The following is a 17,394-nucleotide window of genomic DNA, read 5'->3' as shown; positions in this document are numbered from 1 at the left end:
AGCAATAAGGCACCTCAGGGGTTTGTGGTACATGGTTGTCCAGGCGTTGCGTTGTGCCTAGGAACAGCCCTTCGCCGTGGTATATTGGCCATATACCACATCTCAGAACTTATTGCTAAAGTATAACATTTAAGGAACTCCAAGACAAGGTAAAAAAAAGGTATTTCGTTAACTTCAATGGACTATTATGTTAAGCCTAAAATAAATATGCTATGAACTTCATAAAAACTAACACGTTTGGAAATTGCGGAACGTTGTAATGTTTGGTGCAACCTTCAGGAATATCACAAGAACATTCTTGCAACATCCCAGGCAATTCTGGGAACTTTCAAAGGAACCCATTTTCATTTGCAGGGTAGATATTGATTGCTTTACACTTAACACCCCCACCAAACTTGAAGGTCCTATCCACGACATGACAATCCACAATGGGTCTAGACGGTATCGGGTAACAATAGGTTGTGCATCGTTCCATATCCACCTGATCAACTGGGGATCGAAGGATCCAGCTTTGAGAGTTGGCATTAATCCCAGTGCTTTAAATGTATTTCAGGGACAGTACAAGGTAAGTACGGTATGACAATTTACCTCATCCATCAACAATGTTTCAGCACCAACTGTAAATGGGCATTTAACAGAACTGGTCATCAACGCCGCATGATATCGAATGAAAGAGAAGACCAAAAAAACACCTGAAACATCCGACATTTCACGTTTAATAAATATTTACATGTAAAGATGATGATAACAACAGTCTACAGATTAAAACATGCCAGTCGTCCAGTGGTTTTAAAAGGCAAAGAGGTAGGGCTGAAATGTTAAACCTACAGTATACAGTAACAGTTAGCCTTCTTTACAAAACACAATTACAGTTAAAACCATACCTGGAAAACAAATCAAACTATGTCACATACCGAACACGGAATCAGGCTCACTGGCATGACAAACATACTTGACTTTTCTACGGTCACAATCTTACAGCGTGAACAGATGTTAACCCTGATGTCCATTGTTCAAATTACACACAATCCTTCATCAATGTTAGAGGTGATGTTTCATACGATATGTGATAGATAGTAAGTTCAAATAACAACAAAATGAAGATAATGACAGATACATGATAGAACCCGCTCCTCTTTTACACCCTCTCTGTCTGCCCTCCCTGCCAGCCAGACCCAGAGTCCCTACTGCTAACATTCACAGCAAAGGTGATTCCTCCGATTCAATCCATCAGGGACCCGGCGAGAATGAAAAGGACAAGCTCTCGACCAATTTCGTTTAACACCGGCTGCTTTTGTGCCTAGCGAACTAGTGGTGATTGCAATTATTAATACTAGTGCCTGCTGCTGCTGTTATTTTATTATCTTGGATGAAAAGAGAAAGTGAAACGGTGGGGAACGAAGAGGGAGAAAGGAGGGTTTCCCTTCTGAAGACGCCACTGCACTGCGTTGTGGCCTGGCCTGGATCGTTGTCCTGAGCTAATATGGCTCCCCTTGCTCCTTCATTCGCCTCCCGCTTTGCGGAACCGATTTACTTGAGGATTTTGTGGTAGGGGTAGAGGGTGAGGGAGGAGGTGAACGCGCGGATGTCGTTGATGAGCGTGGCGTCGGCCAACATGGGCGAGGCGGGCAGGAAGGTCAGCTTGGACACTTCTCCGTAGGAGGAGGTTTTAAGGGCCTGGTCTTGGTCCACTTCGCCCCCTGCGGGGTTCGGGCCGCAGCTGCTCTGGCCTACCTGGTCGTTCTCCTCTTCTCCGAAGCCTACCACCTGACACACAGAGACAGGGAGAGAGAGCGAGATTACAGTACGCTCTGGAATAGCAGAGAGTAGGATAGTGCCAATGACTGTATATATTAAATGGACAAAGCGAATGAGATCCCTCTCCATTCATTCCATGGGGAATGCTCAACGCACTCCTTCTCCCTTGCACACACACACAGTCAAAGCTGGCAGACTTACGTGCACGCTGAGTTTCTTGCTGGTGGTGTCCCTGTGCTCCATGAACCAGGACACCAGCTCTGCTTTGGTGATGAGCTTCAGAGCCTCAATCTGCAGCACAGCGGGACAGGATGAGTTAATGCATAAATAAACATTCCTACCCATTCTCTCCCCCAGACGTTTGAGCCGCCCCCTCTTCCACCTAGTGCGGGTCATAGTGAAGCAAGCCTGGCATGTACACTAAATATACAAAACGTATGTGGACACCCCTTCAAATTAGTGGATTTGGCTATTTCAGCCACCCTTGTTGCTGACAGGTGTATAAATAAAATAAAACAATTTTTTTAAATTGAGCGCACAGCCATGCAATCTCCACTGATAAACATTGGCAGTAGAACGGCCTTACTGAACAGCTCAGTGACTTTCAACGTGCCACCGTCATAGGATTCTACCTTTCCAACAAGTGAGCCCTGCTAGAGCTGCCCCGGTCAAATGTAAGTGCGGTCATGGTGAAGTGGAAACGTCTAGGAGCAACAACGGCTCAGCCGCAAAGTGGCAGGCCACACAAGCTCACAGGTCGGGACCGCTGAGTGCTGAAGCACGTAGCGCGTAAAAATCAACTGTCCTCGGTTCCAATAGTCATAGTGAGTGTTGCAACTTCAGCACTCACTGCCTCTGTAAGCAACGTCAGCACAATAACTGTCAGAAGCTTGATGAAATCGGTTTCCATGGCTGAGCAGCCGCAAACAAGCTTAAGATCACCATGCGCAATGCCAAGCGTCGGCTGGAGTGGTGTAAAGCTCGCCGCAATTGGACTCTGGAGCAGTGGAAACGCGTTCTCTGGAGTGATGAATCTGGCAATCCAACAGACAAATCTGGGTTTGGTGGATGCTAGGAGAACGCTACCTGCCCGAGTGTACAGTGCCAACGGTAAAGTTTGGTGGAGGAATAATGGTCTCAGGCTGTTTTTCATGGTTCGGGCTAGGCCATTTAGTTCCAGTGAAGGGAAATCTTTAATGTTACAGCCTACAATGACATTATAGACAATTCTGTGATTCCAACTTTGTGGCAACAGTTTGGCGAAGGCCCTTGTTTCAGCATGGCAAAGCCCCAATGCACAAAGCGATGGTCCATACAGAAATGGTTTGTCGAGATCTGCACAGAGCCCTTACCTCAATCCCATCAAACACCTTTGGGATTAATTGGAATGCCGAATTGCGAGCCAGGCCTAATCGTCCAACATCAGTGCCCGACCTCACTAATGCTCCTGGCGAAATGGAACCAAGTGCCCGCAGCAATGTTCCAACATTGAATGGAAAGCTTTCCCAGAATAGTGGAGGCTGTTATAGCAGAAAATGGGGGACCAACTCCATATTAAATGCCCATGATTTTGGAACGAGATGTTCGACGAGCAGGTGTCCACATACTTTTGGTCATGTATTGTATATGATGGAGGGGTAGAGCCCCCAGAGGAGAGCCACACCTGATGTCGACATTATGACAGAGTTGGAGTAAACCATGCGGCTGTGACCGTGTACAGTCTTACCTCTCTGTTGAGTCGGTCGAAGACGTACTGCTGGGTGACCACCTCGAACCAGTTGCGGTCCACCTCCTCCCCCAGGTGCGTGTCCTCACACTCTTTGAGCTTGATGAGAGCGGTCACCTGGGTCTTGAAGGCCTCGTCCGTGAGGTTGGTCATCTTCTCCCCGAAGCTCACCAGGAACTCCTCGATCTTGGTCTCCACGTAGTCCGTGCTGGGAGGGAGAGAAACGGACACCGGGTGCGTCAGACTGCCTCTTATTTGTATTCAAAAAACCGAAAGGGGATGGCATCTCTCAAAAAGAGAGTTATTTTCAATGCATCTGTGCTCTTTTTTTTTTTTAATTATACAAATCTTGCCCTTGTAATCTTTCGATAACCTTCTCAGGCTTATGTGAAGCATATTGTACTGCTACTGTGTAATGCACTTCTATATTCAACAATGCTAATCATCTGACCTGAACATGACGCTACCATCCTTCTCCTCTGAACTGCCCCTGACAAAACATCAGCAGCGGTCACTGACCCTGACGCACAACTACAAGTTGGGTTTCCTTATGCATGTCGAATATTCCAATACGTCACACACGAAATTAAATAATCGTATCGCAACAACATTTTGATCAAGTGTAGCGTAAGAGATATACAGTGCTGGTGACTCACTTGAACTTGGTGGCCTGCGTTTCCACGGTGATGGAGAAGCCTAGGACTCCCGAAGTGTTTCTGCATGTGGGGTACACCTGATAGCTGATGGATACAAGGTCAGAGTTCAAATCAGTCAACACCGCTCTGTTAAGTAGTGGTTATTAAGTAGTAGTTACTTATTAGATATTATTACACATTAGTTCTTTATTCTTTTAGTTATGGGGGGACGGGACTAACCCAAGAGTCTCCTTTGTCCTGAGGAAATCAAAGCAAGGCTCCTCCATGTGCATCTGGGAACAGAGCAGCAAAGATAGCACTTCATTAAAGGGGTGGCAGGGTAGCCTAGTGGTTAGAGCATTGGACTAGTAACCGAAAGGTTGCAAGTTCAAATCCCCGAGCTGACAAGGTACAAAATCTGTCGTTCTGCCCCTGAACAGGCAGTTAAACCCACTGTTCCAGGCCGTCATTGAAAATAAGAATTTGTTCTTAACTGACTTGCCTAGTAAAATAAATAAATTAAAAATGTAAAAAGGGACAATTTGGGATTTTGGCAAATCAGTTGAACTCATGGATAACATGTTGATGTTGATGCATGCGGTTTGAAAGAAGTTGTTAACTAGCGTAACAGCTAGCATACCATAGACTTCCAGTCATTGCGTGAACGCTGGCTCTCGAAACTACCTCTTACTTCGTTCATACAGGATGCAGACATAAAAATTGTATCGATGAGTTCATCTGACTCTGAGGAAGTAGATAAAGGGCGTAGCAAAATCCTGAAGTATCCCTTTAACCCATAACACCACTCACTGACTCAGGGGCTCCATTTTCAAAAACCTAACGCAATGGTAAATCGAATCGCTGGCGGTAGCACTATAGGTCTGGAGGTGTGTCCGAAATAGTATTTATTTTCACAGCTCGAATTATGAGCTCAATAGTTGGCAGTGGTGCGAAAGGGCTAGGTTTTGATGAATAAACAAACTGTAGGTATGACGAAAACTTGGCCACACACTGGCCAATCAAAGCGTTCCATGGATTAATACTGCACTGCATGCATTTGCCTCAAGTTCTGTATGTTATTGACGGTCTTTGCCTTGTCATCAACTCCAATTTGGCTGGGGGCATGGACTATTCTCATCCTGGTCCATTGTGGATTGATACTACAGTTTATTATAGGCTACAGTAACGAATAGCCTAATAGCAACAGAAAAAATATAAAACAGTACTTGCTCAACGCCTGTTTGGATTGTCGGCAGTCAGGTCAACATTGTTGTAATTGGCTGTAGTATAGCCAGGCCTACACGTCTTTATGCATCGCACTTCTCCCAAAATAAATCAAATACTAGGCTCTCGTAAATTCTATTGTACGTGTGAAACACGTTCTCAATAAGCAAAATATAGCCTAGGCCTGTCGTTGATACTTAAATTATTAAGTAAGTCAGGAGGGAGGAGTGCATCTTTGGTAACCCGAGGGGATCTCTGGGATAGATACTTGAACAAATCAAATGAAGTACGCAGGAAGGATGTGCAGCATCTTTTCAATTCAAGGCACTCTGACGAATAGACCATTTAAACACCTTTTAGGGATAGGATACTTTGCAAGGCCAGGATAAAAATAAGACAAGACACATTGCTGTTGAAGCAGCCTTATTAGTCTAGGCCTGGGATAAGGGTAAACTACGGAGGGCTTGAAATGAAAAACAAGCATCTGTTTTTTTAAAACAATAATATTTCCAAATAGGATGGGCTGCAGGACATTGTCACTTTTGCTCTTGTATTTAAGGACACATCTCAAATATTGCCACCCCTCCCACCTCGGCGTAAACTAACATGCGTTTGACACTTAGAACCCTTAGTATTCCAGTCAAGCTTTGTTAGCTATGACACTTACCACCAGTAACTCCATCAGTGTGTGTTCTCTCAGGTTCTTCAGGCCTGACTGGACAAGGACAGAAAAATACAGGTTATTTATCGACCTCAAAAGACCACAGACACAGACCGAACTGGAATGTTGAGCGAAGGTCGGGGGAAATGTTGGGCGAAGGTTGGCCGACCGTTGGCTGAACGTTAGGTACCTGGTAGTAGACAGTAACTTCAGAGTTGGCATCTCCTTTGTTGAGGGACTTGACTTTGCACAGGTGAGGCTTCTGAGGAAGCTCCACCACCCTGAAGAGCACAGGGACCTCCACGGACAGACGCTTGAACTGCAGTTTGCTGTAGAGCGCAGAAGATTATTGCATTTACATGTTATTCATTTAGCTGACAGTCTTGTACAGAGTGACTTACAATCAGTTCATTCAACTAAAGTAGGTCATACCAACCACAAATCTCAATCATTGCAAGTAATAACAATAGCAAGGAAGTGCCATTGTACAGGGCCCCTGCTAAGCTCAAGGGCACCGCGACAGATTTGTTTTCTTCACTTTGGTCGGCTCCGGAATTTGAACCAGCAACCTTTCGGTTACTGGTCCAACGCGCTAACCTGAAGGCTACAGACCTGCTTTTCAGAGTTAAGAAAGAGAATGCGGAGGATACTTACTCAATAAAATACTGCAGAAACTTCATTGACTCCTGTGGGCAAAGAACAGTTGCATAATGCCTATTAAGCATGATTATTATAGCATAGGGATAGCAGCAGAATAATTCAAATGTATTACTTCACATCACCTACTTGATTAGGACAATAATCAACATGCAAGAAAGATCTGGGATGCCAGTGCCGGGGTTAGCGCTAAAACAGCTATTTTAGTCCGTCTTCTCTAGACAAGCTAAAAACAGTGTGTGTATGTTTTAGTGTTTGTGTGCATCAGACAGTGTTCGTGTGTGTTTATAAAGAGGCTTACAGTACTGGTGAAGTGTGTGCGTTTCTGAACGTGTCAGTTTGTGCTCACAGTGCTCGTGAAGTTGCCCTGCACCAGCCCCTCGGTGTAGAGCTGGGCTTTGAGGCCGCTGACAAAGGTCATGAGGTCATCCACGGTGAGGCCCTTCATGATGGCCTGGTACTTCTGGATGACCGACCAGCGACAGTGTTCCAGGATCAACAGACGCACGTCCCTGAGAGAGGGAGGGGAAAGGAAGGAGAGAGAGAGAGAGATGTAGGAAAGAGGGGGAGGAAGAGAAAAAAATGGATGTGTTCAAATAATGAATCCCACCAATTTATCAGTGTTACTGATAAAGGTAGTTTTATCACTTTTACAACCGAAAGAGAGAGAAGGATAAATACAGCTAGAGAGAGACACATAAGAAGAAAATGAGTGGGTGGATTTGCAAAGAACGAGCAGCCAGATACTGTATGCTACACAGGGTGGAGCAGTCACAGTGCTTGAAACCCAACTCACTTCCCCAGCCTCTCTGGCTTGATGAGGATGTTGAAGTAGGTCTTCTTCAGCTGCTCTGCGAACATGTTAAACACACCGGGCTCAGCCGTGAAGTCTGCCAGGTGGTCCACTATCAAGTTCAACAGCAACTAACACAGGGACAGAGGCAGGGAGGTTGAGTTGGCAGGAGGTCAGCTTTAGGGTTGTCGGAAGCTAGGGAACATTTGTTGAAGTGCAGAATGGGTTTATAGACAAAGTGTACAATACATTAGGAAAACATTCCTAATATGGAGTTGCACCCCTTCACTTTTGCCCTCAGAACAGCCTCAATTCGTTGGGGCATGGACTCGACAAGGTGTCGAAAGCGTTCCACAGGGATGCTGGCCCATGTCGACTCCAATGCTTCCCACAGTTGTGTCAAGTTGGCTGGCTGTCCTTTTGGTGGTGGACCTTCTTGACACACATGGGAACTGTTGAGTGTGAAAAACCCAGCAGCGTTGCAGTTCTTGACACACTCAAACCGGTGCGCCTGGCACATGTTACCATACCCCGTTCCAAGGCACTAAAATCTTTTGTCTTGCCCACTCACCCGTTGAATGGTACACAATACACAATTCATGTCTCAAGACTTAAAAATCCTTCTTCCACCTGTCTCCTCCCCTTCATCTACACGGACTGAAAAACAGCTTCTATCTCAAGGTCATCAGACTGTTAAACAGCCATCACTAACTCAGAGAAGCTGCTGCCTACATAGAGACTCACTTGTCATTTAAAAAAATTCCACTTTAATAATGTTTACATATTTTACGTTACTCATCTCATTTGCATATACTCTCTTATACCATCACCTCTCATCCATATTTTTATATGTACATATTCGTATTCCATCCCTTTAGATTTGTGTGTATTAGGTAGTTATTGGGGAATTGTTAGATATTACTGCACTGTCGGAACTAGAAGGACAAGCATTTCGCTAAACTCGCATTAACATCTGCTAACCATGTGTATGTGACCAATAAAATTTGATATGCATGTACAGTATGTATGTATGCATGCAACACTCACAGGCAGCTTGTGGTTGAAGCCCTTGACCCTGATGACGAGTCCGTGCTCCCCAGCAATCAGTTTGTACTCCAGTTGGGCCACATCAGCCTCGTAGGCCGGCTCTGCCAGGTTATGGGCCAAGATGTTCACAAAGATGTCAAACAGCACCAGGCTACAGGGGCACAATACATAGACATTTAGAAAGGACCTCTAGAACTTCTGCAGCTAGGAGCGATTGTGAATAGCAATCAAAAGCAAAGATTTTGTAAGACATTGATTCATATAAAAACACTAACTTCTCTGGAGATTTCTGAATCATTGGGGAGAGGAGGTTGAAACGGACATAAGCTAACAGAAGAAAATAAAAGAGGGAATGTATTAAATCACGAGAACATTGTCATTTGAAATGTGTTAAATAGCCTTGTAGCTACTAGCATTTCTGTCTTACACATATTGAAAAAGAGTAAATCACACGTCACTATAATTCCCTTGGGTTATATATATTACCAAAGTAAGCAAACAAAAGAACACACTCCAATAAACATAGACACACCTTTAGGTATCTTGAACTTATTGTCCTTTTTGAACCAGAGACAGCCCCTCTCATTGTTCACTATCCGCACCGGGACTTCTGTGTCTGGACAGTCCGATGGTTTCAGGGTGAAATCCGTTGCTATGGAAACAAAGGAACAGGATATAGCCTATTGTCTGTCTCAATCCCAGGATTTATTTATGTTTGATAAAAAATCTAATAAAAAGAAAAATGATAGGAATATGGCCCCCAAAAATTGTACACATTAATAGACCGAAAAGTGAATATTGAAGAGTAAATGTGATTGGTGCACAACACTGTCCATCACCTGTACTGACCAATGAACTTGTTCTCAGCAGGCAGGTGGAGGTCGGGGTTGAGGTCAAAGTCTCCGGCCCAGCGCCGTGCCCACTCCTCAGGGATGTCTGCCAGTACAGAACAGGACACTCAGTCAGTCACAGACCAACACACCACATGAACATCACACACGATCTTAATCATGTCACGAAATGAGCCGCTGAATATACGGCCACCGAGAATATAGATTTTAGGAAAAAAAACAACAACTTAATCAATTTTAAAATAAGGCTGTAATGTAACAAAATGTGGAAAAAGTCAAATGTGTCTGATGACTTTCCAAATGCACTGTAAACCTACTTTCCAGTTAACATATAATTTAGAAGGTTGAGGGAAAAGCCTTTGTCTGTCTACCCAGAAGACGGTTGGTTATCTTTAACGCTAACTGGCAACGTATGTGCCACACAGACAAACAGGGGAAATATTGCTGGAAATTAATTGGCACATGGCATAAAAAGCCAAATGTCACACTAATTGTGGCCAAACAGGTGTGGGATAACATCATAATTGTGGCCAAACAGGTGTGGGATAACATCAATGTGAATTTAATTGGATCTTGAGGTGCCTGTGACGTGTGAGATTTGTTTGTGGTGGAACACGTGGGGGAAAAACACACGCACTTTCAGAATTGTTTGGCGAGCTACTCATAGGTGGTACTGGAAGCTCGCGATTGACCTGTTGCACAACCCCCTGCTCTAGGATGGTGTTATATACCAAGCTAACATGTAAATTGCTTAAAGATATTCATACAATGGAGCATTTAGCCATTTGATAGGACCCCTGGAGGTAAACATGCCTGGGTGAGCAGAAATAATAACAGCAAGCATGGATCACAACAGAACGGCAGACGTCGTCAGCAATGGAATAATTACACAGACAAAGTAGGCCTACTAAACAACGCCAAGTAGACAGATAAAAACGACCGCATTGGCCTCAGCAAAGTCTACAGAAAATACCTTGACTGAACTACAATGACTAGCTATGGATTCTGACTCAGACGTGTTCGGAGAAGGGCAGACTTGTGCCCTGAGACGAGTGGCGGTGCGAGTGTCTGGGGAAGTTATTTTGAGCACACATGGTTTGAGTGAAAGAGAGTTGCGTGCTGGCAGCTGAAAATTGCTTTATTCTGATCACGGAACTAAAAAAAAAAATACTTGTGTCATAATCGTATTTGGAAAAATGTCCAAATCCGTTACGATACTCGTTTTGTAAGAGTACTCGGCACGTCCCTACAGCACTGTAAGAAGAATCATTTAAAGGTAATATCTTGTTATGACAATAACAGCTATTGTAGGTCCAATTCAGCAAATCTCACTAAGCAAATCCTGGGCCGGTATTCAGTGTCTCAGAGTAGTGCAGATCTAGGATCAGGTTGGCCTTTTAGATCAAAATTTATGGAAAAGCGGCACCTGATCCTAGATCAGCACTCCTAATCAGAGACACTTGCTCTTACCCTCGATGCTGTAGTTGGTGCCGAACCACTTCTCCTTGTGGGAGCAGTAGCCCTCGTGCTCCGGGGACAGCAGTAGCAGGTTGGCCCTCTCTGGGGTAAGCAGGGCCAGGGCCAAGGAGATCACCTGTAGAGGACAGCATTACAGTTGCAGTACAGACTTTGGTATGGGCAATTGTTATGACAATAGTGTGGGGTGACCTAACTTTTTAGGGCCTGCAACAGTACAAAGAGTGTCCAGAAATTAGCCATTACAGATTAACTAGGAATGATCCAATGACGACTTGGTGAGACAAACAACAGGCAGTACCTCTGGGTTATACTCAAACATGAGCTGGTCTCCAGTCAGGAAGTCCTCTTTGGGGAAGAGCTGCATGTTCTCACAGATGTTCTCCACGTACTCTATGGGGTCGGTCTGTGGTGGGACAGAAGTTCGTACAGAGCCCTCAGTCACTTATGACATGCTTATGATGCGTTATGTCATGGCAATGACAGCTTAGTCAGCTTCGCGACAGAGGGTTAGACCGGGAAGTGTGACTGTACCTGCTCCTGGTAGTGGAACTCATTGGCTTCGATCTTCTGGATTTCTTCATAGATCCTCTGCTGTGGACCCAGAGTCTGCAGCATCTTCATATACTGGAACACTAGATGAACCACCTGTACAGGGAAAACGGCTGCACTTTACATTCAGACTGTGTGGGTCATCGCACATGGGCGTGTGTGTGTATATACGTTTTTGCACAGTGTGTGTGACATCACACATTGGCACGTGTGTGTTTGTGTTTTTGCATGTGTGTGTGTCTGTGTGTGCGCGCGCGCCAGTTGACCTGATGAAAGTTCTGGAATCCTTCATCAGTGAGCGTGATGGATATGGAAAAGATGGAGTAGGTGGTGTTCTGGTCAAAGCCTGTCTCACTGTTCCCTCCAAACAGAGCCAGGGCCCAGCACTTCTTCCGGAGCAAGGATAGGATGCTGCCGGCGCCTTCGTGCCCAATCAACCAGGAGATATAGTGCAGGGGCTTCACCCTACACGGAGACAAACCAAGCAGTTTGTGTGGAGCGCAGGATAATTGTGAGGTGGAAATATAAGCTAAATTGGTCTTTGAACGGTTCAACAGGTGAGGGTGCCATTGTTGAGGGGCTTACCTGTACTGCTTGCCCTGAGGAGGTAACGCCCAGGTGACTGTCAGAGCATGCACCTTCCTCACAGGAACAACTGCCACACACACATGATTGAAATGGAGGAATTGGTACAGTCAGTAAGTAAGCACAGGTTGATAAAATGACATGTATGAATGTTAGTTTAAAGCCTGTGTACTTCTGTAGAGCTTGTTGAAGGTTGGTGTGTCGAACGGGTCCTGGAGGTCAGAGAAGTCAGGCCTCGGTTGGGCGCTGCAAAAAAGTGACAGAGTGAGCGAGCGCAAGTATGTTTGATAGCATGCATGTGGCCGTGTGCACTTACTTGTTGGGCACCTTGCTGAAGATCTCTCTAACCCATTCCTCCAGTGTGTTCAATGTCTCTGATGGACAGACAAGGACAGTTGAGTCAAGTTGATTTCAACAGATCGACTACAATCGCCATTAATTTCAGTAGACGGACCAGAATCCTCATTAATTTCAGTAGACTGACTACAATCCCTATTCACTTCAGTAGAGTAGGGATCCTTTGCGTCTGGCTGTTTGGCTAGCTACCTTTGGACTGCACTGTGAGGGTCATGTAGTGAGCAGAGTAGTATCTCTTCCAGAAGTCTCGGAGACGCTGGTAGGTGTTGATCTGCTTCTCTCTGGGCTCGTGCTTCAGGGTCTGAGCATTTCCTGGGGGAGACCGAGGACAGGACGAGGACATATGTTATTACACCTTTAATTAACGTTTTAACATAGTGTAATAACTTGAATGACTGAAATAACTGTTATTCCGCATTATTAACCGTGCAGATAGACATTACCATCCATAAGCATGTAATAAAAGCTCACCGTGTACATATTTAAAAGGCATACATCACTTGACGATCACAGAGACATTTACAAGCAGGAAAGTGCAAATGAAAATGCATCCAACTATTTGTTTTACAAGCAGGACAAAGTAGAATTAGAATGTTTGTCGAACAACGGAAGCCTTTGGTACCTGGGTAGCATTTGCGATGGAGGAGAGATAATTGGGAAATGACAGCCAATGTGTGTATCCTTACCCCAGCAGAACTTGCCCATGGGGTGCTTGGGCCTGGCCAGGCTTCCGAACAGCATCTCCTTGCGGTGGGAGTCTGATGGACGAGCCAGTTGGTACTCTGCACATCAAAGGGAGAGGCATGGACAATCCATTAGAGGAGTGAGAGTGGGAACTGTGACTGAGGCATGGAAAAAGGCTGTGGTATTCAACATTGGAAGGGTCTCGGTTGTCTACACTGGTCTCTCTTCGTCTTGAGTCCTTCATTCATGCTGACCAGCTGTGTGAAACCAATCTGAGCAGATGAAGGAGAAAGGGGGAGGCTTCTTTAGACTATTGAGATGCGGCCGTGGTTTCCTCTTACTATTCCCCGACTCACCACTGTCCACTGCTTCCACCTCTCTGTCGATGGCGTCCTCGATCATCAGCGGGCAGATGAAGAACTGGGCCCATCTGGGGAATGGGAGAGATCATCCAATGACAAACTGCACACCTCGTATTCATTAGGCACGAAACGGAAGGACACGTTTTGAAACAGAGAGTAAACTTGTCCAATAATAAATACTTATTTTAATTTTCCATTGCAAAAGTTTTTGAACAGTGTGCACTATTGTAAATGACCTTGGACAAGTTAGATTTAGGGCCACTTTTGAGGCATGAAAACAGCTAACAAAAGGTTGGTTTGGGGCTGAACTGCTCCTTTGAGGCTGCTTGGCTCACCTGTCAAGAGCCTCGCGGAAGTACTTCCTCTGGACGTCAAACTGGAAGATGGTCCGCTCACAGTCTGTGGAGGCATTGTCGCTTCCGCCGTGCTTCTTCAGGAAGGCATCGACTTCTCAACACCACTGTTCTCATCCACCTCTGGCCTGGGGTACAGTTCTCACCCAGTCAAAACTGCCCTCTGGCCCCCATGAACACCACTGAGAGACACCTGAAACCCCACCTCTTTAAGGAATACCTAGGATAGGATAAGTAATCCTCCCCCCCCCCTAAAAGATTTAGATGCACTATTGTAAAGTGGCTGTTCCACTGGATGTCATAAGGTGAATGCACCAATTTGTAAGTCGCTCTGGATAAGAGCGTCTGCTAAATGACTTAAATGTAATGTAAATGTAAATGTAAAGAGAGAGAGAGAGAGAGAGAGAGTCAAGAGATTTGAGGGAAGACCAGGTAAAGAAAGAGAGAAACAGACAGACGTGTTGTTTAGCGGTAGTGTTCCAATGCAGTGTTGGATTGAGAATGTGCATCATTTTCTGTAGCGCTACAGTACACAAGGTCCCCTGGAAAAAGAACTCACTGTGCTCAAGGAAATGGGCCAGGCCTGGAAGGTCCTCCGGGTCACTGAAGCTCCCCACACTGATACAGAGAGCAGCTGCAGACTTGGAGACACGGGAGGGATGAGTACACACATTAAAAAACACACACACAACAATGCACGAGCATGCAAGCACACACACTTTTTCATTTGATAAATTCCATCAGTCCCCACACTTTATCACACTATCCCTAGAGTGAACTAGCTGGTTGCATAGCACCCCTGTGGCTATGCTCCCTCTGTGAGCTGTTGGATCACTCATCTGAAAGCATTAGCATAGTATTGTGCTATAGGGAAACCAACCTGTTTCTCTGAACTCCCCTTCTTCTGTTTCCCTTCTTGCTCCTCATCTAGCTCCTCAAAGTCACTGTCGTGCTCTTCTTCCGCATCCTCGTCCTCCTCTTCTGTGCCCTCCCCTGAATCCCCCTCTTCTTCCGCTTCCTCTCCACCTCCTGATGCTCCGTCCTCTTCCTCCTCCTCCTCTCCGCAGGCGTCCTTGCCGTCTGCCCCGCTAAAGTCTGAGATGAGGAGAACTCTCAGGCCATTGGTCAGCTCGATATACCTTCAGAGCGAGTAAAATAAATGAATATGAAAAGCCAGTTCTACTTCAGTGAAACTGAAACATCATAACCTGGGACGGGTAGAGAAATTCGCACGCACTCTGATGATGCAGCTATTAATCTCAGTTAACTCAGAACTAGTATTGTGGAATTGGTCAGCTGCTCAATTAAGTTCTGGGTCCATACCAGTATGTTTCCGTAGAATTTTCAGAGGGAGATTACACATCTATATCTGAATTTATAAATGTTCTTTATTTCAAGTTGATCTTACCTGTACTTCTTAGGATCGCTGGGTGACTTGTTGATCTGGAGGTCTCCCTGGTCTTCTTCACCTCCTACCACTCCATCCCCCGCAGCCAGGTCCCTGGGCTCGGCTTGGGGTGGTGGCGGCTCACCATGGTCTGGTGCAGACACCTGCCCAGGGCCGCCTGCTGCAGAACTATTCACTTTACTCGTCTGAGGCATTCTCTCAGGAGCTGCAGGTTTCTCACTGCAATTGCACAACATGAAACCCTTCAGTATAAAGAGCCAAGAATGTGTGAAATTGAGCAAGCATCCGGAATCAACCCGTATCCCCCCCCCCCCACTTATTCCTATAGATCTGAGGGTGTGAGACCGGTTTAAGGGACTTTGGGGGGTCGCCACACTGCCTACACCTTTCCAACCCCTTCAGATCTAATAGATAGGGGCAGGTGGGAATCAGGAGAGAACTGTGACAGTAGTTAGCTAGCAGATCAGATGCTGAAATGTGGTGGCCAGACTAATCGCATTGTAGCTAAACAAGATCAGCAATTATGTTGTTACGCTGGCTAGTGCTTGTGGATACATCATGCACTGGCTGACTAGCTAGCTACCTTGGCTAACTATTTGCAACGTCAAAGAGCAGTGGAAGATTCGGAAGATAGCTAGCTAACGTAAAACGTTAGTACCATACGCTGACATGATGGAACGGATAAGATACATTAGTTCAGTGTCACGTATGCACAAAAAAGGGGTATCAACAGCCAGGGTCTGTTACTTTCTAGCTAGCTACGTCACTGTCAATTCAGGTCATCAGTCAAAACACAAAATTGCAAAATAAGAAAAAAAAAATACAAAATTGCAGACAGCGGGCGCTAGCTAGCTAAGAGTTAGCTAGCATGACGACTTTCAGTAATCCCATCCGGCTTTCGATAGCAGCCAAAACGCCATTGAAATGTCGGATTTTGAATACAAACACTGCTCTGTATCAAGGTGTATAACACAATACCACTAACTAATAAAAACAACAAATATTGGCTATTATGCACAGCGTTTGTAAATGTACTTACCTTTTTTTCTAAATAATGAAAGTTATCTTGCACTAGTCTCGACAACCTAACACACTACCCAATCGTGTGCACGCCGCGATATGATTCGCTGGGAACAACGCACAGAGGAACAACGGAACATCTGATTGCTTCAAACAGAAAATATATTTTACGACATACATTAATGCTTGTTTGTTAGTCCGGTGCAAAACATTTCAGCGAAGAAAAAAAACACACCCGGTTGAGCAGGATTTTATACACCGGTGAAGTGTGTGCGTGCGCGTTTTCACATATCTTCATATACTCTGGATGGGATTATCTCAGCCATTGCATGAACGGATTTCATCCACATGCATGATTGATCCGCGATATGCCCATGAAATATACTCACCACAATTTTCCACAACACCACCAATTCATGATAATTTTTTCAGGTGTGATATGACGGGAAGAATTAAAATAGACAAGAAAAATGTCACTTCACCCGCTTGACATTGATCTTTGTCTGTCTGACAATCAGAAAAAAAATCTGAAATAGCAGTGATGATTCGGTCCTAAGAATAAGAATTCTATTGTGATGATTCTGTCCATATAATTAGAATGATTCATTCTAATTCTATGATTCTGTCATTGAATAAATACATGTATAAACTGGGTGGTTCGAGCCCTGAATTCTAATTGGCTAACAGCCGTGGCATATTTAAGACCCAAGGATGTGTGGTATATTGCCTGGAGTGCCTGGATACAGACCTTAGCCGTGGTATATTGGCCATATACCACAAACCCCGAGGTGCCTTATTGCTATTATAAACTGGTTACCAACGTGGCGCAGACAGAGGGCCACCTCGCTTCTAGCCCTTAGGAAACATTTCAGCATTTTGTTTTTTTATGTATTATTTCTTACATTGTTAGCCCAGAAAATCTTAAGTGTTATTACATACAGCCAAAAACATTTTTTTTCTCATCCATATATTGATATGTAAGTATTCTTATTCCATTCCTTTACTTAGATTTGTGTGTATTATGTAGTTTTTGTGGAATTGTTGGATTACTTGTTAGATATTGTTGCACTGTCAGAACTAGAAGCACAAGCATTTCGCTACACTTGCAATAACATCTGCTAACCATGTGTATGTGACCAATAACATTTTATTTGAATTAGAGCAGTAAAAATAAGAGTTGTCATACCTGTGGTATACGGTCTAATATAAACTGGGTGGTTCGAGCCCTGAATGCTGATTGGCTGA

General features: G+C 44.8%; 1 protein-coding gene across 1 annotated transcript; it reads right to left on the bottom strand.

Annotated features, from left to right (window-relative positions):
* Positions 1-700: 700 nt before the first annotated feature.
* On the bottom strand, positions 701-16,582 carry LOC118387535 (nardilysin-like). The gene is given in 30 exon segments (XM_052527488.1): positions 701-1,767; positions 1,960-2,049; positions 3,485-3,692; positions 4,141-4,224; positions 4,360-4,412; positions 6,011-6,058; positions 6,195-6,333; positions 6,659-6,690; positions 7,011-7,173; positions 7,458-7,585; positions 8,502-8,652; positions 8,777-8,828; positions 9,034-9,153; positions 9,351-9,437; positions 10,823-10,946; positions 11,130-11,234; positions 11,363-11,476; positions 11,647-11,845; positions 11,966-12,035; positions 12,138-12,211; positions 12,282-12,339; positions 12,512-12,634; positions 13,009-13,104; positions 13,363-13,436; positions 13,704-13,815; positions 13,859-13,903; positions 14,281-14,362; positions 14,602-14,860; positions 15,130-15,348; positions 16,539-16,582. Coding segments are annotated over 30 exon segments (3,375 nt in total). The 5' UTR covers positions 16,568-16,582; the 3' UTR covers positions 701-1,530.
* Positions 16,583-17,394: the final 812 nt, after the last annotated feature.

The sequence above is a fragment of the Oncorhynchus keta genome, chromosome 1 (genome assembly GCF_023373465.1).
Source record: "Oncorhynchus keta strain PuntledgeMale-10-30-2019 chromosome 1, Oket_V2, whole genome shotgun sequence".
Lineage (NCBI taxonomy): Eukaryota > Metazoa > Chordata > Actinopteri > Salmoniformes > Salmonidae > Oncorhynchus > Oncorhynchus keta.
The sequence above is the reverse complement of the archived record's forward strand: the minus strand, read 5'-3'. Positions and strand labels throughout refer to the sequence as shown.